The 25534-nt window shown below is 41.3% G+C and overlaps 1 protein-coding gene across 2 annotated transcripts in view; it reads right to left on the bottom strand.

Moving 5' to 3' along the window:
• ano6 (anoctamin 6) overlaps positions 1–25534 on the bottom strand; it is a 162895-nt gene that overhangs the window by 77437 nt on the left and 59924 nt on the right. For both annotated transcript variants that reach the window (XM_078567863.1, XM_078567862.1), the window contains one exon: positions 9645–9779. In XM_078567863.1, coding sequence (XP_078423989.1) covers positions 9645–9779 — 135 coding nt within the window. The remainder of the gene's footprint in view (positions 1–9644; positions 9780–25534) is intronic.

A 25534-nucleotide genomic window follows, 5' to 3' on the forward strand; every position in this document is an offset into this window, starting at 1 on the left:
AAAGAATTGTTGTATAAAAGCTGCCAGTAGTGTGCGCTAAGTCCCGGATGTACTGACCTCTGGTGGAGAATAAGGAATAAAGGAACCTTCTGTCTTTCACACAGGAAGTTGTTGGAGTTCAAAGCAGATAGCCGTGTGTGTGTTCTTAAACGTTAAGAAGTGACAAGACACTTCAGTATTGTTGAAGATTAGAAGTAAAAGAATACTGTTCTTTACTTTGTGAGCACTTGCATATTGGCTTATGCCACAACTATTGCGTTTTATTCCACTGGCAAATAGAACTCTCCGTCAACCGACATTTTTGATTAGCCAGCACCACCCATTCCCCGTGCATACTGTGCTTTTATTATGGTTAAAAGTCAGGATGATGTGTGGCTTGGAGGGGAACTTGCAGGTGGTGGTGTTCCCATTCATCTACTGCCCTTGCCCTTCTAGATGATAGAAGTAATGGATTTGGAAGGTGCTGTCAAAGGAGCCTTGGTGAGTTGCTGCAGTGCACCTTGTAGATGGTACACATTGCTGACAATGTGCATCAGTGGTAGATGGAGCAAATGTTTAAGGTGGTGGATGGAGTGCCAATCAATTGGGCTGCTTTGTCCTGATGGTTTCAAGCTTCTTGAGTGTTCATGGAGCTGCATTAATCCAGGCAAGTGAAGAGTATTCCATCTCACTCCTAATTTGTGCCTTGTAGATAGTGGGCAGGCTTTGGGAGTCAGGAGGAGAGTTACTTGCCATAGAGTTCCCAGATTTTAACCTGCTCTCGTAGCCATAGTATTTATATGGCTAGTCCAGCTCAGTTTCCGGTCGATTCCTATTGACTTCAATTTTGCTAGGGCTCTTTGATGCCATACTGTCAAATGCTGCCTTGATGTCAAGGGCAGTGACTCTCTCGTCACCTTGATTCACCTCTTTTGTCCAGATTTGGACCAAGGTTGTAATGAGGTCAGGAAATGAGTGACCCTGGCTGAACCCAAACTGAACATCAGTGAGCAGGCTATTGCTGAATAAGTGCCCTTTGACAGAACTATCCATGACCCCTTCCATAACCTTGCTGGTGATCGAGAGTAGACTGAGGGGGCAGTAATTGGTCGGGTTGGATTTGTCCTGCTTTTTGTGGACAGGACATACCTGGGCAATTTTCCACACCGTCAGGTAGATGCTATTGTTGTAGCTGTACTGGAACAGCTTGGCTAGTGGCATGGCAAGTTCTGGAGCACAAGTCTTCGGTTTTATTGCCGGAATGTTTTCAGGGCTCATAGCCTTTGGAATTCTCTGCCCAAAGGGTTCTGAAAGCTCAATCATTGAGCAAACTAATGATATCAAGGGATATGGGGATAATAGGGAAAAATGACATAGAGATAGATGATCAGCCATGATCTGTTTGAATGGTGGAGCAAGCTCAACAGGCCAAATGGCCTACTCCTATTTCCTATGCAGTATTCAGTGCCTTCAGCCATTTCTTCATTTCATGTGGAGTAAATTGAATTGGCTGAAGGCTGACATCGGTGATGCTGCTGACCTCAGGAGGAGGCCAAGGTGGATCATCCATTCGGCACTTCTAGCTGAAGATCGTTGCAAATGCTTCAGCCTTGTCTTTTGCACTGATGTGCTGGGCTCCTCCATCATTGAGGATGGAGATATTTGTGGAGCCTCCTCCTCTGGTTAGTTGTTTAATTGTCTACCACCATTCATGACTGGATATGGCAGGACTACAGAGCTTATCTGCTTCCGCTGCTTGGCTTGCGAGTAGTCCTATGTTGTAGCTTCACCAGGTTGACATCTCGTTTTTCGGTATGCATAGTGCTGCTCCTGGCATGCCTTCCTGCACTCTTGATTGTGCCAGGGTTGATTCCCAGGGATATGCTGGGTATGAGGTTACAGATTGCGGGTGAATATAATTCTGCTGCTGATGGCTCACAGCGCCTCATGGAAGCCCAATTTTGAGTGCTAGATCTGTTCGAAATCTATCCATTTAGCCAAGGAGGCAGTGTCACATAACACGATGAAAGTGTGAAGATGAGATTTCAACTCCAGAAGGACTGTGCAGTAGTCACTCCTACCAATACTGTCATGGACAGATTTTTTGCGACTGGTAGATCAGTGAGGACAAGGTAAAGTAGGTTTTTCCCTCCTGTTAGTTCCCTCACCACCTGCTGCACACCCTGTCTAGCAGCTATGTCCTTTAGGAATCTGCCAGCTTGGTCAGTAGTGGTGCTAACCAGACACTCCTGGGGATATTGAAGTTCCCCACCCCAGGGTACATTCTATACTACTGTCACCCTCGGTGCTTCTTCCAATTGGCGTTCAACATGGAGGAGTACTGATTCATCAGCTGAGGTGGGGGGTGGGGGTGTGGTGTGGTAATCAACAGGAGATTCCTTGCTCATGTTTGACTTGATGTCATGAGACTTCAGGCGATCTGGACTCAATGTTGAGGACTTCCAGGGCAACTCCTTCCCAATTGCATGCCACTGTGCTGTGCTACCTCTGGTGGGTCTGCCTTACAGGTAGGACAGGACATATCCAGTGATAGTGATGTCTGGGATATTGTTTGTAAGGTATGATTTGGTGAATATGACTATATCAGGCTGTCGCTTGACTAGTCAGTGGGACAGCCTTCCCAATTTTGGCATAAGCCGTCAGATGTTAGTAAGGAGGACTATGCAGAGTTGATTGGGCTGGGTTGGCCATTGACGTTTTGGGTGCTGAGGTTGATGCTGGGTGGTCTGTCCAGTTTCACTCCTTTTAGACTTTGTAGTGGTTTGTTATAACTGATTGGCTTGCTAGGCCATTTCAGAGGGCAGTTAAGAGTCAAATACATTGAGGTATGTAGGTAGGCCAGATAAGGATGGCAGATTTCCTTCCCTAAAGGACATTAGTGAACCAGATTGTTTTTACAACAGTCGACAATGGTTTCAAGGTCACCATTACTGAAGCTATCTTGTAATTCCAGATTTATTAATTGAATTTAAAACCCACCAGCTGCTGCGGTGGGATTTGAACTGATGTCCCCTCAGCATTAGCCTGGGTATTTGGATTGCTAGTCCAGTGACATTACCACTACGTCACCGCTTCCCCTTGAGAATACTGGTCCTGGCCCTGTGGAGGGGCAAACAGTTCAGCTTGTACAGGTCCATCTCCCACAGAACTGGTCCTCAGGCCCCCAGGGATCTAATACCCTCCCTCCTTCAGCACCTCTCCAGTGATGCGCTCATCGGCACAATCCTCCTATTTCTGTACTCACTAGCATATGGCACCAGGAGTTATCTAAAAAATAATACTTTTGATGTCTTGCTAATCAATTTCTTTCCTAGCTTCTTAAAATCTTCCTGCAGGACTTCATCCCTCTTTTTACCTATATCATAAGTACTGGTATTGGTCACAATCTGGCTGTTCACCCTTCCCCTTCAGAATGTTCTGCAGTTGCTCAGTCACATCCATGACCCTGGCACCCCAGGGAGGCAGTGCACCACCCATGTCTGTAATTGCAAAAATGCCTGCACCCCCCCCCACCCCCCCCCACCCCCCCGCCTAATTATTGATTACCCCATTACTATTGCTTTTCTTACCTCATGACTCCTCCATTTAGCTGGATCAACAGGGTTGTAGAGCAGTTTCTGGGCTGTGCACCACAAAGGAACCATCACCATCACCAGTGTTCTAAGCTGAATACTGGTTAGATAGCAAGATTGTTATGGCACAGCCGATGGTAAATGCTGAGTTGTTCAAATCCCAGAGGGAAATTTGAAATAACTGTCACAACTTGTTTTGCAATTTGTATAAATTTCGAGATGCATGCTCAAATTCAGTAGCAATAAGACCACCAAGTCTTATAGAATTTACAAAACTAGATTAAGCATTTATTTAAGAGAAATAATTTTAAGCACGTACATATGTCTACAAATTACTACTTTAATAACTTCTAAATCCCCTATTTAATTTGACACTTTCATTAAGGCAACAGTAAGACACAGATTTTAAAAGTCCCAGGCAAAGAAACATGATACCCTGAACAATCCAATTCAAAGTGAGTTTCCTTAACTTCAGTACTTTGTAGACAGCAGCTTTAGGCGTAGATACTGAAGGCGTTTCACACTTGTTAGATCCTAAAATGCCTACCTTTACACACAGCCTTCACTCTTTTATACATATTTTCCCCCTTTGGATGTAAATTCCCATTGTTTCACTATATCTTTAGACTTTACCTTTCTGATAATAAAAATTTCTCTTGGTACTAAGTTTTACCAGTAATCTTTGGGAAAAATAAACACACTGTTACTGAACACCTGGTTAGGTGACACATTTCACTCCCTCTTTTGAAAACAATCTAGTCTGGTTTATTTAAGAATGCAAATGTTCCCTTAACACCGATGTTTACCTACTTAACATTTCAAACCTAGCTTATCTTCTACCACATCAAAGGCTTCAGACCAACTGCCTTTAATCCAAATAAGTCTCTCACACATACAAAAACGCACACACACAGATACATATAGACACAGATACCACTATTTTACAGTAAATTCCAACAATATTATGAGAATCATTACATCTTCCTGACAAGATGCACTCAAGGGACTTCTGCATTGCCTGCCTGGCTCCATGTTTGTTCGGCAGTAACCCAATCCCTCTCTGCCTGTGTACTCTTAAATTGCAGGCTGACGATAACATGGGCTCCTCCAGATGCCAACACTTCCTGCACGTTTATCCAGGACAGAAGCAGCATCCTGGAGCTCTCACATGATACAGGATGTACATTTAAGTAGACTAAGGTGCCCTGCCTTGCCTCTATTTATTGCATCACTAACTAACCTTACCAGATGATAATGGTGATTGGAATGTTATACATTGCATTTTCCATGTTTTTTGCCTCCCTAACAATGGCTATTGTGTATGCCTGTACATAAAAATAATTCTGCATTGCCTGGAAATGGGTAACATATCAAAAAAAATAATTAATTGACTACAGCATGCATTGCTGAGGTAATTGAAAGAGATGTTGGTGGTCTCTGATAAATATGCAAAAATCTGCCATAGCACTATCATGGGTGATTGCTTCTCTTCTCCATGTGGTACAGTCATCCAATTCCTGCAGCATAAGCATTTTCCCTCTCACCCATCCCTAGCAGTAAGCTCTGAAGCACAGGGGAACTACAGATGGAAGCTTGCCAAAAATATGATAAGAACCTGTCCCTTGAAAATGCATCGTCAGTACTGATTAACTCTGGTTTGAGGAAAGCCCCCACTGCCACAATCCCCATACAACATGGCCATTATTGTTCAAGAATTAAAAGGACAAATTTCTCAGGTTATATGTTCCAGCATCTTATATTTCCCAACTTAATGAGAACATCAAACCAAGAATTGTCTAATTAAAATATTTATGAATCATCAGATCCACCACTTTTGTTCATGAAGTCTGTGCTTACAGTGATCTGAGCTCAATAGCTAAAGTATTGATTCACAGACAATTTACACTATTTGTCTGCAAATCCAATTTTGCAGCTGTGACAAATCTCACTATTGAGTCGGTTTTATAACAGCATTTAATAAGCTCAATTTATGAGATGTCCAGAAGACAACAACTTTAAGGATTTGGCTCAAAATTGCACTGAAGTAGGACCCCACGTATCTGAAGCAGCCTCCAGGAAGAGGACCTTTTGTATTGCTTTGCCCTGCAGCCAGGCTAAAAGCCAAGCACTTTGGAGTGACACAAAACTAGCACTCACTCCTCATACTATACTATGCATAAAGGCAATGAACTGTAGTGTGGTACTTCTCATTTACCCAAGGATTAATAGAAGCAATGCAACTGAAGTTTGTCACTTTAACAAAACTCAGTTTCTTCATATGAATGTATTTTATATCAGAGTTGAGTTGGCCTATACCCAACACCAGATCATCCTCCTGTGGGGTACACTGTTGAGTCTTAACCTTCCGTTTCCACTGAATTAATTTTAATCCTCATCATTTTGAAGTTGATGATCCTTATCTGTCAGCAGAATATGAAACCTGCCATGTATGGCAGAAATTAAACTACCTGGTATAAAACATTAATGGATTCATCCAAATACCTCCATCTCCAAACATCTCCTTCCTAAAGTATGCTGTGACTGTCTGATGTGCTCAATAATAATGCACATCGGTTTTATTTTGTGGATTTTGCACTAAGTGTCATGAACCAGTTTCACATGCTGCCCTCGGTCATTAAGTTTTTATTTTTTCAGTCATGTTCAAACAATGTGTTCAAACAAGAAGTTATTTCTATCTTGTCACAAGCTATCTGGGTGTTGAAACAGTGAAATCCTAATGACTGTTGAGACAAAGATTTTGAGAAGGTGACGATACTTCAACGCGTGCAGAAACCTGTCATACACCTGCTCTTTTCTGGAAAAATTAACAAAGCTTGAAATCACAGAATTTTAACAGCACAGGAGGAAGCCATTCGGCCCATCATGTCTGCACCGGCTCTCCAAATGAGCATTATGACCTAGTGCCATCGCCCTGCCTTTTCCCCGTACCCCTGCACGTTGTTTTTATTTAAATAATCATCTAATGCCCTCTTGAATGTCTCGATTGAACCTACTTCCACCTCACTTCCAGGCAGTGCATTCCAGACCTGAACCACTCGTCATGTGAAAAATTTTGAAAATCTCTATCAAATCTCCTCTTAGCCTTCTCCTCTCCAAGGGGAACAGCCCCAACCTCTCGAATCTATATTCGTAGCTGAAGTTTCTCATCCCTGGAACCATTCTTGTAAACCTCTTCTGCACCCTCTCCAATGTGCTCACATCCTTCCTAAAATGCGGTGTTCAGAATCGTACACAATACTCCAGCTGCGGTCCAATGAGTGTCCTATATAAATTCGCATAAGCTCCTTGCTCTAGTACTCTATGCCCCTATAAAGAAGATATAAAAATGTCTATAATGTTATTGGAAATTATTTTAAAATTGAGTTTAGTGGTGTCTGTGTCTGTGCGCGTGTGTGTGTGTGTGTGTGTGTGTGTCTTAATTGGATTAAAGCCAGCTGGTCTAGAGGTTTTGATGTATAGAAGAGAAGTAGGTTTGAAACTTTAATTAGGTAAACATGGGGGAAATTTGCATTTTTTCTATAAACAAACTAGTGTAGCTTGGATTCAAAGAGAGGGAGTGAAATATTACACCTAACCAGATGAAGCTCAGAAACAAGGATTACTAATAAAGTGGGTATTATGAAAGGGTCTTATTATTAGATAAGGTAAAGTTCAAAATGCATAGTGATACAATGAAAATTTGCATTCAAAGGGGAAAATATAAAGGGAGAGAAGGCTGTTTGTAAAGAGGAAAGAGATTCTTAGATCTAAAGCCTCTAGCCTATAGGCCTCAAGCTGCTGTCTGCAAGGACCCAGAGCTGAAAGAAACTCATTTTGAATGTGGCTGTTCAGAGTGTGCTTTGCCAGGGGTCTGTTTAAATCTGTATGTTTTACTGTTGCCTTAATGGAGGTATAACTGAGTCAATTTAAAAAGGGGATTTTTTATAAGTTATTATCGTAGTAATTTGTAGCATATGTATGTGCTTATAATCTTTCAATTAATAAATGTTTAATTTAGTTTTATAAAAACCTCTTGAGACTCGGTGGTCTTATTATAACTGAATTCAAAGCCTACATCTCAAAACATACAAATTGCTAAATTGGTTATGACAACTGTTTCAAGTTTCCCTCTGGGATTTGAACAACTTAACTTTTACCATTGGCTGTTTCATAATACCCCTATTAGCAAAGCCCAGAATACTATATGCTTTATTAACAGCTTTGGAGGGTAGCTAATGTAACCCCACTATTTAAAGAGGGAGGTAGAGAGAAAGCAGGGAATTATAGATCAGTCAGCATGACGTCGGGGAAAATTTTAGAGTCCATTATAAAAGATTTAATAGCTGAGCACTTGGAAAACAGTGGTAAAATTGGACAGAGTCAGCATGGATTTATGAAAGGGAAATCATGCTTGACAAATCTACTGGAATTTTTCGAGAATGTAACTAGTAGAGTTGATATGGAGGAGCCAATGGACGTGGTTTATTTGGACTTTCAGAAGGCTTTCGTCAAGTCCCACATAAGAGATTAGCGTGTAAAATTAAAGCACATGGGATTGGGGGTAGTGTATTGAGATAGATAGAAAACTGGTTGGCAGACAGGAAACAAAGAGTAGGAATAAATAGGTCTTTTTCCGAATGACAGGCAGTGACTAGTGGGGTACTGCAGGGATCGGTGCTGGGACCCCAGCTATTCACAATATATATTTATTATTTAGATGAGGGAACTAAATGTAATATCTCCAAATATGCAGATGACACAAAGCTGGGCAGGAGGATGCTTCAGTGTGATTTGGACAAGCTGAGTGAGTGGGCAAATGCATGGCAGATGCAGTATAATGTGGATAAATGTGAGGTTATCCACTTTGGTAGCAAAAACAGGAAGGCAGATTATTATAAATTGAGAGAGGGGAATGTGCAACGAGACCTGGGTGTCCTTGTACACCAGTCGCTGAAGGTAAGCATGCAGGTGCAGCAGGCGGTAAAGAAGGCAAATGGTTTGTTGGCCTTCATAGCCAGGGGATTTGAGTACAGGAGCAGAGATGTCTTGCTGCAATTATACAGGGCCTTGGTGAGACCACACCTGGAATAGTGCGCGCAGTTCTGGTCTCCTTATCTGAGGAAGGATGTTCTTGTTATAGAGTGAGTGCAGCAAAGGCTCACCAGACTGATTCCTGGGATGGTGGGACTGACATATGAGGAGAGACTGAGTCCTAAATTAGGATTATATTCGCTGAGTTCAGGAAAATGAGGGAGGATCTCATAGAAACCTATAAAATTTTAATGGGACTAGACAGGGTAGACGCAGGAAGGCTGTTCCCGCTGATGGGAGAGTCCAGAACCAGGGGTCACAGTCTGAGGATACGGGGTAGACCATTTAGGACTGAGATTAGGAGAAATTTCTTCACCCAGAGAGTGGTGAGCCTGTGGAATTCGCTACCACAGAAAGTAGTTGAGGCCAAAACATTGTATGTTTTCAAGAAGGAGTTAGATATAGCTCTTGGGGTGAAAGGGATCAAAGGATATGGGGAGAAAGCGGGAGCAGGCTATTGAGTTGGATGACCAGTCATGATCATGATGAATTACGGGGCAGGATCGAAGGGCCGAATGGCCTACTCCTGCTCCTATTTTCTATGTTTTCTCTCTCCACCTGTCCTGCCACTTTCAATGATCTATGCACATATACACCCAGGACTTCCTGCTCCTGCACCCCTTTCAAAATTTCACCCCTTATTTTATATTGTCATTTCATTTTGTGAACATTGTATTATTGATTGTGCTTTGAATAATGTAGCAATCTGAATAATGTAGTCATCAGAAGCTTAGATGGATTCTGCGACACAAAAAAAGAGGAAACCACAGGTACAACATTAAAACTGTATTCAGACATGGAGAAGGGAAGAAACTCATAAGCTGCCAAAAAAAAAATCGTGAGAAGGATGCTTTGTGTTTATTCACAAATACTTCCCAACGCTCCCCACAGCCCCCCAATCCATAATGGGTAGAAAAAAATAAGAATCAGCTCCCATCTGAATTGTGAAGGAGAAATTTCCAAAGTGTTAACAGATCTTACCTTTCTGCTTAGAATTGCCCTCATCTTCTTTTTATCTCCCGGTTTCTTGAGCTCTTCTTCGTAAACCAATACAAAGTCAATTCGACGTTGGCCATCAGCAAAAAAAACAGAGTCTTCATTACCATCAAACTCAACCTGTATTGAACAAACCAAAACATGATTTACTGCAAAGCATTTTTTTTTTTTGCTTTTCTGTGACAACAATGCATGTAAAGGTCAAGGGAGAAGATTTACAATCCCAATCTCACATCAATCATCAAGGACTTTTGGGCATGCTAGATTTTGGAAGAATCAATGCACAAAAAACAAAGGCAACAAACGGCTAAGCAAGAGAAACGGAAATTATCTTATGGTCAGACTCATCCTTGTTCGTGATTTCACATACCAGAGAAATTAATAATATGAAAGAGAGGGCCTCCTGTGCAAGATGAACACCCAAGGGGTTTGGTTGGTAATTAGAAAATTATTTAGTCAAATAATCATATTGGAAAGTCTACAGCACAAACAGCTTGATAGACTTATTGTTTTATCCAAGTATTTCTTCGTATTAACTTGTCAGGATACTCAACATTATGAAAGGTCCTTTATCAATTTCTGAGTCAATCAACAACAAAATAGCAGGTGGCAAAAACACAAGTGTTCACAGTTGTTTATGTTATATTTTTTCCGCTTTATCATTTTAGTAACCGCTACTTTTTGAAAGAATGTGCCTTCCTGTAGTTTACCACCACTTCAATGATTTTCTCATTTACTGACTTCCTGTTCAAGGCATGCACTCTCTGAAGCAGATGGCCTCAGGGACAAGCAACCTATGAGAATCTATAAACATGTACACACCTATTTATGTAAAGGTCATGAAAGTCCATTTCTTATGATGACAATGCTGTGCAACAATTGTGAAGTAAAAGAATGGACTTTTAAGCTAAAGTTTACCTTTAATATCCATGCCAAGGATGGATCACAAGCATCCACCAGCAGTGAAAAATCAAAATATATAAATAAATATAAATTACAAACAAACATGCCAGCACCCAACAGTTTGAATGTTAAGCTCTGAGACAACATAGACCTGAATTATAAAGGTTCTTTTACCCATTTGATCTCATCCTTCCAGAATACAAAACCCACTATCTTCCCTGAGCTCAAGAAAACCTTGGCTTATAAATGTTCATTTGAAGGAAGCAGGATTTTCATTGAAGCTTCTCAGTTGCTTCTTGCTGATTCTCATTGGTAGACCAATAAAGTGTTGAATGACCAGAATCTCTCACTGCAGAGAACGGCTGAAAGCTTTATAATGTTTGATATATAATTGAGGTAGATAGAAATGTTATAATTTTTTCACATCTGAGAGGACACATGAATTTTTAATGAGTTGTCACTGGCATTACAAACAGCTGCCAGAAAATTGCTTGCTCCAAAACTCACCGGTTTTGAACCCATTTGGTGCACCACGCGATATTGCTGATCTGGTTGTCTGACTGCTGGATGATTTCTCACCCAGAATGGACAACAGCTTCATCATACAGAAGATTCCACTTAAGTTAAGAAATATTAAGCTAGCATGTGAATTTCCAGTTTCTCCAACGAGTCCACTACAGCAATAAGCTTGCCCATTTCAAATAAGCATTGAAAATCAACAAGGTGATTATATGTCAGAATGGGCTGCTTTAAAGCTACACTGTTCATTTATGTTTTGCAGTCATTCAGTTGCAAGCTACATAAAATTACAGGAGTAATTTGAGGGCGATGCCAGCCAATTTTCCTTTATGCCCAAAGGAGTTACATCAGGTCATTTTTAAACTCTGTCATGATCTAAATGGCGGCACATTTTATGCTGCAATACATTTTATTGTGTCATTTTTAACATCACGTTTTATGTCATGTTTTACATTACAACACATTTCATATCACAATATCTTATATCACATGTTTTATGTCACGACATATTTTATGTCAGATGGTTTAAGTTTTTTTTATTTATTGTTTCATGGGATGTGGGCGTTGCTGGCAAGGCCAGCATTTGTTGCCCATCCCTAACTGCCCTTGAACTGAGTGGCTTGCTAAACAGTTTCAGAGGGCAGTTAAGAGTCAACCATGTTGCTGTGGGTCTAGAGTCACATGTAGACCAGACCAGGTAAGGATGGCAGATTTTCCTTCCCAGAAGGCATTAGTGAACCAAATGGGTTTTTACAACAATCAATGATAGTTTCATGGTCACCATTAATGAGACTAGCTTTCAATTCCAAATGTTATTGAGTTTAAATTCCACCAGCTGCCATGGTGGAGTCTGAACTTCTGTCCTCAGAGCATTAACCTAGGCCTCTGGATTATTTTTCAATGAAATTACTATTGCACCAACGTCTTCCCCCATGTAGATTTTACGTTATGTTTAATGTCATGGCACATTTATCGTCATCTTTGCTTCAATTACCTTTGGTTTTCAGTCTTGACAACGTCATTTGCTCCAGTATATACAACTTTTTGAGGGAGGAGTTACAGATTTATACTATCCTTTCCGGGAAAAAGAGTTTCTTGCATGCAAGGTCTTGCTATGCACAAACTGGCTGCTGTGTTGTCCTACATTACAACAGTGACACCACTTCAAAAAGCTCTTTATTGAATGTGAAGTGCTTTGGAATGTTGGGAAAGGTGCTATATAAATGCACGTTATTGCTTTAGTGCAAGAAACTTGTCTGAACTGATCATTATCTGGCAGATAGATGGCATAAAGGTTACGCGCCACCTGTTAGCTCCAGTTTGAAGGTTATCCAGATACTGTAATAGGCTGCATGGGTTGCTTCAATATCGGAGAAGTTGTAAATGGAGCCTATCCCTGGATTTGCCAATAAACTCTTGACCTTGTGGCAAAGGGGAGGTCATTAATAAAGCAGTTGAAGATGAGTGGGTCGCGGACGTTTCCTTGAGAAATGCCTGATTAAGGTGCTCAGGTTCTTTAAAAATGTCATTAGAGTTCCTCTACATGCTTGAAACATAGCTTCCCCTGCTGTATGATGGAACAAGTGACTGTCACCGATAGCTGCAGCCATGGCAACAAAGGTAATTTATTTTATGTCAGGAGATTGACAGCTAGTTGTATAATGAAACAGGAAGCAGCATTTGAATTCTGTCAGAGTCTGTTTCAGTTGCTAATTTTCAAGTCAGTGCCAGTGAGAGGGATTGAAAAAAGGAAACAAGTAATTTATATAGCACTTTGGAACATTTCTAAGAGAAATGATGAAGTACTTTAACACATAATTGGTTGCTTGGTAGTACAGAACTTGAATATTGCTGAAAAGAGAGACATGTTGCTGAAGTTTTTCATCTTGCAATCATCAGGACAAAGGCAAGATGCCAAATTTCACATGATCACAAAATTTATACCACAGGAAAAAAGGATGCCGATTGAATCACAGGATTTTAACGGCACAGGAGGCAGCCATTCGGCCCATTGTTTCTGCACAGCCTCTCCAAATGAGCATTAGGACTTAGTGCCATTGCCCTGCTTTCTCCTCATACCCTTGCACATTGTTTCTATTCAAATAATCACCTAATGCCCTCTTGAATGCCTCCATTGAAGCTGCCTCCACCACACTTCCAGACAGTTCATTCCAGACCCGAACTACTAGTTGTGTGAAAAAGCTTTTTCTCACATTACATTTGCTTCTTTTGCAAATCACTTCAAATCTGTGCCCTCTTGTTTTTAATCCTTTTACAAGCGGGAACAACTTCTCCCTATCCACTCTGTCCAACCCCCTTATGATTTTGAGCATTGCTATCAAATCTCCTCTTAGCTTTCTTCTTTCCAGGGACAACTTCTCCAATCTATCTCCGTAACTGAAGTTTCTCATCCCTGGAACCATTCTTGTAAACCTCTTCTGCACTCTCTCCAATGTGTTCTCATCCTTCCTATAATGTGGCGCCCAGAACTGTACACAATACTCCAGCTGAGATCTAACGAGTGCCTTAGATAAATTCAGCATAACTTCCTTGCTCTTGTACTCTGTGCCCCTTTTAATAAAGCCCAGGGTACTATATGCTTTATTAACTACTCTCTCCACCTGTCCTACCACCTTTAATGATCCATGCACATATACACCCAGGTCTTTCTGCTCCTGCACCCCCTTCAAAATTTCACCCCTTATTTTATATTGTCTGTCCATGTTCTTCTACCAAAATGCATCACCTCACACTTCTCTGCATTGAACTTCATCTGCCATTCCACCAACTTGCCTATGTCCTTTTTAAGTTCTACGCTGTCTTCCTCGCAGTTTACAACACTCCCAAGCTTCGTATCATCCACAAACTTTGAAATTGTTTCCTGCTTACCAAGATCTAGATCATTAACATATATCAGAAAAAGAATACAGACTCCTGAGGAACTCCACTACAAACCTTCCTCCAGCCCGAAAAATATCCATTGACCATTACTCTCTGCTTCCTATTTTTCAGCCAATTTTGTATCCACGTTGCTACTGTCCCTTTTATTCCTTGAGCAATAACTTTTCTCACAAGTCTGTTGTGTGGCACTTTATCACTTTTGAAAGTCCATGTACACCACATCAACAACATTGCCCTCACTGACCTTTTCTGGTACCTCTTCAAAAAACTCCAGCAAGTTAGTTAAACATGATTTCTCCTTTAGAAATCCATGCTGGCTCTTCCTTATCAACCCATATTTTTTCATTTGACGACTAATTTTATCCTGGATAATTGTTTCTAGAATCTTGCCCACCACTGAAGTTAAACTGACTAGCTTGCAATTGCTGGGCTTATCCTTACAACCTTTTTTGAACAAGGACATAATGTTTGCAATTCTGCAGTCCTCGATTTGGTTGGCAAGTCGACTCTGATTGGCTGAGGCGTTGCCATGGAAAAAGCAACAGGGAACTCTAAGCTCCCCAAGTTCCAGGCTAATTCAAAAAAAGGCTCAAGTCTTGATCATATTCTTTTTATTTGCAGGGAACTGGTCCCTTGTATGAATGTATGTCGCTTCTAACAAACATAAATGAGCCACATTATGATCTCGACCAATTATCTTAAACTGGTTCAAAAACAGAGAATGCTGGAAAAACTCAACAGGTTTGGCAGCATCTGTGGGGAGAGAAAGAGAGTTATTGTTTCAAGTCCGTGTGGCCCTCTGAAGAAGGGTCATACGGACTTGAAATGTCAACCCTGTTTCTCTCTCCATAGATGCTGCTAGACCTGTTGAGTTTTTCCAGCATTCTCTGTTTTTTGTTTCAGATTTCCAGTATTCTCAGATTTTGCTTTTATCTTAAATTGGTTGTTAGTGTAGCTATTAGCACACTCAGGATTGTTCAGCAAGTGTGGCCCAATCGCAGAATCACATTAACAGTAGACATTTTGTTTTGTGTTTTGAAAGCGCACCTGGCAACGTAAGCGATATTTTCCACTAATAGTGAGTCCAAAAAGATGTTCTGCCTACCACACAACTTAGCAATGTCGTGTATGAATTTCAGTGCCAGTGCGATGCCAGGTATGTAGCAAGTGCATCTCATATATTGGCTGAATTTCAAACTACAGGTTCCTGTAGTTGTTTGCAATATTCATCACACAAGACATTGCTATTTGGATCATCGTGTCAGAGCCAGCTGATAAAAACAGCTATCCAGCCTCATACCACTTTCCAGCTCTTGTTTTGTAGCCCGATAGGTTAACTAGCATTTTTTTAAAAATGTTTTGAGGGTTTCTTTCTTTACCACCCTTTCAAGGGAGTGAGTTCTAGACCCCCAACCATCCCCCTCTGCCCTTCCCCCACTCTCCGGGTGAAAGTATTTCTCTTTAACCCCTGTCTAGTCATTCTACCACTTACTTTAAATTTATGCCCTCCAGTTACTGACCACTCTGCTAGGTCAGTAGGTCTTTCCTAGCCACTCTAAATAGGAACCACTATTTTATACATCTCAATTTAATCTCCCCTCAGCCTCCTCTGTTCCAAAGAAAACAACCCCAGTCTATCCAATCTTTCCTCACAGCTAAAATTCACCATTCCTGGCAACATCCTCGTATATCTCCTCTGTACCCTCGATTTGGTCTGTTACTGTTTGTCATATCAGTGTGTGTGAGAGCTGGCTGTTGCAACTACCTACATAACAACAGTGACTACACTTAAAAAGTAATTTGTAGGCAGTGAAGCACTTTGGGATGTTTTCTAGAGCAGAGATGCAAGTTCTTTTTTCTACCTTTAATCTGGATTTTGGTGATGCTGGCTAGAACACCTCCCTGCTCTTCTGAAATTATTGAATTACTTTGTTGAATAGCTCAACAATCTGGGAACGAACAAATATCATCATAGATGTATTAAGATTCACAATTGCTTGAATTTTGGTCCTTCAAGGCCAAATATGAAATCAAAGGAAAATTAACAGTCAGCTTAAAGGAGAATTAATGATCAGCCTAGTAAGCATGTGGATAAGGTGGAGGAACAGCCAACTTATATCTGATTACTTTGAAACTCTTTTTTATTATTTGATTAGTCACAATACCCTGTCCATAAGGATCAGTTTGAGGAACAGAGCAAAATATCACAGGAAGACAATCCCTCTGAGGAAGCACTAGTACAGATATTGGCACTCTGCATGGGTAAGATAGTGAGGCAGAGGGGTCTGCATGTGGTGAAACACTGAGCACGAGTGAGTGGTTGTAGATACTGATGGCACAGCCCAGCCTGGGACAGCCCAGGATGGAATTCAGAGGTTCTCTCCCAGTTCTGCTGAACAGCACAGAGATGAGGACTTTGCTTTCCTAAGGCCAATAGAGAAACACCTTGTACCTTTAGTATAATCAGGAAGACTTCTTATAAGGTACCAAGGGTTGACATTTTGGTGCGAAATTAACAAAGTCACCGTTATCACTTATGATACTTGGACAGGAAGTTGTATAGGAAAGAACAAAGGTCAAAATAAACCCATTTCATTTTAACAATTGACCCAGACTCCAGTGTCAAGGTACCTATGTTAAAAAGAACGATGAAAGCAGAGGGCACCTATAGTGTTTATGCTGAAAGCAATTCCTGAGGCATAACCATAGCTTGTGTTGCTGTCCTTGCTTATCTGTGTCACTGTACAGCTAATGTAGTTTGGCATTGATGACCAATGGTGATGGAGGGTCAACAAAGGAGTAATAATCAATGTGTGCTATAACCAAACTGTTTTTGCTAATGCTACTCTTGGTTTAACATAGTTCACTTTTAAAGCTAGACAACAAAGGTGGCGTTTGTAAGACATATCCTCTTCTTAGAATAGGAGGAAATATGACTTCTATTAGTAGCACTGAACAGAGATACATTCATGGAATGCAAACCACATTAGCATGCAAACCACTGCAATCACATTTTGCTATACGTTTACATCATCTCTAGACCACACAGTTGATTTTGGGTGGGTAAAGCTTTCTTGAAATGACAGGTTATTAACCTTTATAAATACGTTGCAACAATACATAATTTCCCAATTACGTTTTGCAACATTGACAGTCAATTACAGCATGGGATTGATATGGAGACTGTAGAATGAGGTTTTAGATTAACAGTGTGATCTGTATAGATACTGATTTAAATGAATCTGTTAATATTTATTCCTTCAATATACAAACACTCAATTTTTTTTCTCTATAGTTAGTTCAAGTAAACTTTACAAGCTAATGTCAAATATTTCTCTGCTGTACTAAGAATAAGTATTGTAACCCATTAAGAAAGCAGGTACTATTTTTCGATGAAATGCTCTATGTTAACTGATCGTATTGCATTTCTCAGCTAATGATGTAATCTTGTGCATAAAACAGGGTGACAAAAATTTCTTCCATATATCTAGCCCCAGGCACAGCAACTTTCTGTGGCTGTGAAAATGGAGTCTGTTGTTCTGTGTACAATGGCTCAAATTGACAAAAGGTGCAACCTCCAAGCTTGTTAACAAAGAAAAGGAACAATAAATACTTTGTTACCTCTCTTTCACAAATTATGGGAGTTAAACTGTATAACCTGCAAAAATGGGCATAGGGATCGCAGTGTACAATTAACCCGTGCCAGTTCACTGCGATGTAGGCAGCACAAATTTGTACTGCTTGCTGTTTTAAATGAATACTGCATGTAGTTAGTGCTTCTCACACAATTCATTGACTGCACACCATAGCAATATCGAGTGCCTACCAATACTTAGACAGCCTACACCTCTTAAAAGGGGAACTACTTTGTGGCTAGAACAGGGACTGGAGTTGTTTCAGAAGTGAATCTATCCAGTGAAAGACTGAAAAATGGCTGACCATGGTAGAAAAAGCACACACAAAGGTTTTCTGATAATGTCCTGAAAGCATTGGTGGAAGAGTTGGAATGGAGGGCAAATATTCTGTACCCAGAGGGTGACGGGAGGCCCTCCTGGCACCAGCGAAGGAGGCATCGGGAAGCAACAGAAACAGCTTTCGTGCCAAGAATTTACTCCTTAAACATAGATGCAATGTAGGAAGAAGTTTAACGACCTCACATGTGTTGTCAAGGTGTGAGATTTCATCTTCACATGGCATATCCTACCAACTGAACCATTAACCTCATTCACTGTTTAATTCACCACACCCCCATCAATCACCTCCCAACGATCTCTATTAATCAGGACTCAAGCCCACCATTCCCTTGCCCTGACACACTCAGCACTGTTGTAAGCCTCACACCCACATCTCACAGCCTGCACACACTGGTAATTATTTAACCATGACAGCCACATCAACCAAATATATAGCACAAAATTCAATGAAGCGTTTCCCTCTTTCTTGCAAAAGGTGGTACGTAACAACAGGCAGCAGGAAAGAGCTGGAGAAGTCCAGTGCCAGCACATTTTAATCTCCATGGAGGAGACACTGTTGGCCACTATGGTATATGACATCGCTAAGGTTGTGGCCATTGGTGGCAGTGAAATGATTAATGACAAGGGTATCAGCATACTTAATCATCCTCTTCTCATCTCACTTCTACCTTGTCCCTCAATCTCTTCTGAGTGAGAAGCTGAAGAGGATGTAAACATGCACTTCATACTCCCTTCACCACAGCACAACCCCATCCTATTTTCCAATTCAGATACACAATAATTGCCACCTGAACAGTCAGAGGAGGAAGGGGAAGAAGAAAGAGAAGATGAATAGACACTGTCACTCACTTTCACGGTTACAGGAACCAGTTCAGACACTGGTATTGTGCATATTTTAGAGTCTGGGATAGAGGAGCGACCTGTACGTGGTGGGAGACTGGGCACATCTGGGCAGGAAGTGGGGTGTGGGACCTGGCTAAAAGATAGTATCAGTACCAGTTTGCACAGTAGTCCTGCTGCAGAGGGTTGAGATGAGAACTTTAAATGAGCCAAGCTACAGAAGGAGCTTTTAGGTGTACACACCTAAATACTAGGTGACTTGGAAAGTCTGCACTCAACATCAAGGAGCACGGAGCAGTCCAGCACCAACCTGACACAGAAATTTGCGTAGAGCTTGGACCCCATCATTTCCAACATGGAAGGAGTGGTCGACTCCATCAGCATACCTGTGGAACCCAGATTGATGCAGCTTCTAATGGTCAATGTCTCAGTTTCCACAGCAGCACAAGCAGCAACCACTCAACATTTGAATGTTGAATTGGAAGTTCAGGCTGCTACCATGCTGGCTCAGATTGCTGCCATTATTGCTCCGAATACCAAAGTTCAAAGAGGCTTGCAGGGTATTGCAGCAATCCATCAACCTGCTCTTCAGAAGATTGCAAGGATTGCTGAAATGACACCCCAGGAGAGTAGCTTCATGGACTACAAAGCTCCTGTCCCCTCTCAGACGATAGCAGTTGTTTGCCCATCCTTGCCACTCTACCAGAGACCTTTCCAGATGCTTGTCAGTCAGCCAGCCAACCCAGCATGCTGCAGTCCTCACCAAGAAGGTGTAGTCCAAAGCCAGGGCCCTCTAGAACCAGAGCTGTTTGAGGTCAACCTCCAAGGCCATCTGCATCTCCTCAATTGAAGTTTAGCAGCCTGTCACCATCCGTGTTGTAGCCACTAGGGCAAGTACCTTGTCGGAGCACTAAAGCAGGAAAAGGCACACAGAAGAAGCAAAAAGCAAATGCACAAGGTTGATTAACTTATTTTTAGATGCATTATGTCATGATTTAATTTATAAATTTGGATCAGAATGCACATTCCATATGGGCTTTTATTTTTGTTTAGTCAGAAAGGGGATGTTGTAAAGGTCAGTGACAAAGGAAGATCAGGAGTTTGGGACTGTTGGTGAATGGTGAATTAGTTGAGGTTACTGGTTTTGTACATGAACTGTTTGATCGTATAGAGCCTGAGCAATAAGAGACTCTACACTGGAAGCATCCTTTCTCTTCGTGTTCCTTTCTGTCGTACTTTTCCTCCTCTTTCTCATGCTGCTGCTCTTCAGCTTCTTGCCTGAGAAGAGGTGACAAAGGTTGTTCCATAACACCATAAGACATAGGAGCAGAAATTAGGCCATTCGGCCTATCAAGTCTGCTCCGCCATTCAATCATGGCTGATAAGTTTCTCAGCCCCATTCTCCCACCTTCTCCCCGTAACCTTTGATCCCCTTACCAATCAAGAACCTATCTATCTCGGTCTTAAATACACTCAATGACCTGGCCTCCACAGCCTTCTGTGGCAATGAATTCCATAGATTCACCACTCTCTGGCTAAAGAAGTTTCTCCTCATCTCTGTTCTAAAAGGTCTTCCCTTTACTATGAGGCTGTGCCCTCGGGTCATAGTCTCTCCTACTATTGGAAACATCTTACCCACGTCCACTCTATCCAGGTCTTTCAGTATTCTGTAAGTTTCAATCAGATCCCCTCTCATCCTTCTAAACTCCATCGATTATAGACCCAGAGTCCTCAAACGTTCCTCATATGTTAAGCCTTTCATTCCTGGGATCATTCTCGTGAACCTCCTCTGGACCCTCTCTAGGGCCAGCACATCCTTCCTGAGATACGGGGCCCAAAATTGCTCACAATATTCTAAATGTGGTCTGCCCAGAGCCTTATAAAGCCTCAGCAGCACATCCCTGCTTTTATATTCTAGTCCTCTCGAAATAAATGCCAACATTGCATTTGCCTTCCTAACTACCGACTCAACCTGCAAGTTAACCTTAAGAGAATCCTGGACTAGGACTCCCAAGTCCCTTTGCACTCCAGATTTCTGAATTCTCTCCCCATTTAGAAAATAGTCCATGCCTCTATTCTTCCTACCAAAGTGCATGACATCACACTTCCCCACGTTGCATCCCATCTGCCACTTCTTTGCCCATTCTCCTAACCTGTCTAAATCCTTCTGCAGCCTCCCCGCCTCCTCAATACTACCTGTCCCTCCACCAATCTTTGTATCATCTGCAAACTTAGCCACAATGCCCTCAGTTCCTTCATCTAGATCATTAATGTATAAAGTGAAAAGTTGTGGTCCCAACAGTGACCCCTGCGGAACTCCACTAGTCACCAGCTGCCATCCTGAGAAGGACCCCCTTATCCCCACTCTGCCTCCTGCCAGACAGCCAATCTTCTATCCATGCTAGTACCTTGCCTCTAACAGCATGGGCTCTTATCTTACTGAGAAGCCTCCTGTGCGGCACCTTGTCAAAGGCCTTCTGGAAGTCCAAGTAGATAACATCCATTGGCTCTACTTTGTCTAACCTGCTTGTTACCTCCTAAAAGAATTCTAACAGATTTGTCAGGCATGACCTCCTTGTCTATGTGCTCCTCGTGACGCCCTTTGCTTGGAGGTACTGCTTTACTGTGATGAGCCTTTGATCTATGTGCACGCTGTATGTGCCCTTTTTTTCCACAGTAGCGACAATCAGCGGTTTTCCACTTACAAGCTTCTGCATTATACCCTATTCCATTGCAGCGGTAACATGTTTGAAAGCGAGTATACCCTAACTTTACTATTTTAACTTTGGCATTGTTAGAATGTGCTTTCAAGTCTCCAGTCTGTTTCTCTGCCATTTCTATGCTTTGTGCAATCTCGAACGCTTTCTTCAGTGTCAACTCTTGCTCCGCTAACAATCTATGCTGAATTCATTCATTTCTTAGACCACAAACCAAGCAATCACTCAACGCTTCTTCCAGATAACCTTTAAAGTCACAATGTTCCACTAATTTTCTCAACTCAGCCTGAAACTGAGAAACTGACTCACTCTCATGCTGTTTTCTTAGGTGAAACTTGAATCTCTCGGCAATAATTGCTGGTCTGGGATCAAAGTGCTTTTTCAAAACATCCACAAGCTCTTTAAAGCTTTTATCTGCTGGCTTGTCAGGAGCAATGAGATTTCTCAGTAAAGTGAAATTTTTCATTCCAATGACTGTAAGAAACACTGAGGCCTGCTTTTCCTCTTCAATCTCATTCGCAATGAAAAACTGTTCTATTTGCTCGACACCAACTACAAAGTCCATAGTAGCTGGATCAAAAGCCTCCAGTAATGATAACCCCATCCTCGTCACCACTTGAAGTGTTTTGTCACTTCTTAACAATTAAGGATATACACACAGCTATCTGCAACTGAGCTCCAACAACTTCCTGTATGAAAAACAGAGCGTTCCTCTATTCCTTAGTCTCCACCTGCGGGCAATACATCCGAGACTTAGCACAACTTACTGGCTGGTTTTTTATATCAATTCTTTATAACTAAAATGTCCTTTTACAAAGAAGCATAAACATATAAGTTGAAAAATAAATTAAAGTATAAAATAATACAGTATACAGGTAAGTGTTTCAGATAACTTTGTAATTGCTTCCGATTGGTAAAGTGATGATTCTTATTAGAGGAACAACAGAAATTCCACTTAGTAGAGAATTCCGGTAGGTAATGCACTGGATCTGGCAAAGTTTACTGTATATCACCGTTCCTTCACTGTCACCAGGTCAAAATCCGGAACTCCTTTCTTAACAGCACTGTGGGTGTACCAACACCACATGGACTACAGAAGTTGAAGGCGGCAAGGCGACAGCTCACCATCACCTTCTCAAGGGCAATTAGGGGTGGGCAATAAATGCTGTCCTAGACAGCTATGTCCACATCCTGTGAACAAACAAATTAACAAGTTTGCTAGTGCTGCTGGTAGGATTTAAACTAGCATGTCGGGAGGGTTGGGAAACTTATCATTTCAGAAGGGAGAGAGCCAAAGATGGAAATGATGTGCAGAAAATTAGTTTAAAAAGTGTGGAAGGGCAAGAGGAAAGAAAGGCTAGAAAATATACAACAAAGGACATGTTATGGTCTATACTTTAATGCAAGGAATCTAATGTAGAGGTGGATGAGCTGAGGATGCAGATATGGACACTTGGAAGTATCATGAGGACTCGAAACGTCAACTCTTTTCTTCTCCGCCGATGCTGCCAGACCTGCTGAGTTTTTCCAGGTAGTTCTGTTTTTGTTTTGGAAGTATAACACAGCTATTCCTGAAAAATGGCTTAAAGGCGGCAGGAATAGCAGTTCAACATTCCAGTTAAAGGGTTTTCAGTTCATATAGAGAAGGGGGAAAGGAGCATGGGGAGTCACAGTATTGATTAAAGCCATAAGGAGGGCTGATATGCTAAAAGGATCATCAATTGAGGCCCTGTGAGTTGAACAAAGACATATAAGGGCAGTCGTACTGCTGGGAGTGTACTATAGACTCCAAAACTGTTAGTGGGAGTTAAAAGAGCAAACATGTAGGCAAATTGCTGAGAAGTGCATGAACAATAGGGCAGTAATAGCAGGGGATTGCAACAACCCTATTATTAACTGAGATAAAATCAGCACAAAAGGTGCAGAGGGTGCAGAATTCTTAAAATGCAAAATAGCCCAACAAGAGAAGGGGCAATTCTGACTACTTCTAGAATAAGAAGCTGAGCAGGTGGGAGTTGTATCAGTAGGAGAGCATTTTGGTGGTAGTGATCATAATTCAGTTAAGTTTTGCATAGTTATGGGAAAGGGCATAGACCAAGGGTAAGTACTCTCGATCGAGAAAGAACCAATTTTATTAAGCTAAGAAGTGATTTAGCAGAAGTGAACTGGAAACACAGATTGACGGTAAATCAGTTTCAGAGCAGGGGGAAGTATTCAGGGAGGAGACAGCGAGGGTTCAGAACAATCTGTTTCCACAAAGAAAAATGGGACTCCCAGATTTACAGTCCGGATGTCAAGGTAGAATAAGGTGATAAGGGAAACATATGTTAGAGACGGAGAGCTAAATACTGCAAAATGCCTGGAGGAGATATTGCTATAGAAAGTATAGGTATAAAACGAAGAAGGAAATTAGGACAGTAGAAAGAGGACATTAGAAAATATTGGCAAGTAAAATCAAGGAGAGCCCGAAGATGTTTTAATAATACATAAAGAGCAAGAGGATAACTTAGGAAAGAGTAGGGTCTATTAGAGATCAAAAAGGTAACCTGTGCATGGAGGTGGAATATATGGGCGTGGTTCTTAATGAATACTTAATTCATCTTCATAAATGAGGGTAATGATGCGGACATCATAATTAAGGAGGTGGAGTGTGAAATATTGGAAAGGATAAACATAGTGACAGAAGAAATACTAAAGGGTTTACCATCTTTGAATGTAGATAAAGCATCAGGCAGATGGAATGTATCCCAGGTCATTAAGGGAAGCAAGGGAGGAAATAGTGGAGGGTCGGAGTATCATTTTTCAGTCCTTTCTAGCTACAGGTGTGGTGTCAGCAGACTGGATGGTTGCTAATGTACCATTGTTTAAAAGGGGAGGAAGGGATAAACCAAATAACTATAGGTCGTCCAGCCTAACGTCTGCAGTGAGCAAATTATTGGAAAAGATTGTGAGAAACACAGTATGAATTGTGAATTTAAAAGGCACTGATTAATCAAGGGCAGTTAGCATGGATTTGTTAAAGAAAGGTTGTGTCTGACAAACTTAATTAAATTTGAGGTACCCAGGAGAGTTGATGAAGGTAGTATATTTGATGCAGTCTGTGTGGATTTGACAAGGTCACACGGAAGATTGGTCAGAAAAGTAAAAGCATCCCAGGGAAAGTGGCAAATTGGATCCAAAATTGGCTCATTGGTAGGAAATAAAGGACAGTTATTGATGAGTATTTTGTGATTGGATTGTTCCCATTGGGGTTCCACTGGGCTCAGTATTGGATCCCTAGCTCATCGTGATGTCTAATAAATGATTTAGGCTTAAATTTATGCAGGTAACATTAAAAAGTTTGCAGATGTTACAAAAATTAACCATGTAGTTGATGGTGAGGATCAAGGCTGTAGACTGTAGGAAGATATCATTAGGCTGGTCAGCCGGGCTGAAAAGTGACAAATGGAATTCAGTTCAGAGAAGTATGAGATAATACTTTTGGGGAGAATAAACAAGGCAAGAGAATACACAATAAATGGTAGCATACTGAGAAGTGTAAAGGAATAAAGGACTTTGGTGTACATGTCCACAGATTCCTGAAGGTAGCACGACAGGCAGATAATGCAATGAAGAAAGTGTAGAGGATACTTCTCTTTGAATTGAGGTATAAAATATAAGAGCGGGGAGGATATGCTATAACTGTATTAAACACTAGTTAGGCTGCAGCTAGAATATAGTGTACAATTCTGGTTGTCACATTATAGCAAGGAGGTGATTGCACTAAAGAGAGCACAAAAGATTTATGAGAATGTTGCCAGGGCTGGAGAATTTTATTTAAGAGGAAAGTTTGGATAGGCTGGTGTTGTTTTCTTTGGAATAGTCGAGGCTGAGGTGTGATTTAATTGAGGTGTATAAATTTATGAAGGGCCTAGTTAGAATGACTAACAAGGACCTTAGCAGAGGGGTCAAAGTAATCGGTAAAAGGATTAAAGAGGAGTTGAGGAGAAATGATTTCACCCAGAGAGTGGTGAGGGTCTGG

This window comes from Cetorhinus maximus, chromosome 22, assembly GCF_964194155.1.
Source record: "Cetorhinus maximus chromosome 22, sCetMax3.hap1.1, whole genome shotgun sequence".
NCBI lineage: Eukaryota > Metazoa > Chordata > Chondrichthyes > Lamniformes > Cetorhinidae > Cetorhinus > Cetorhinus maximus.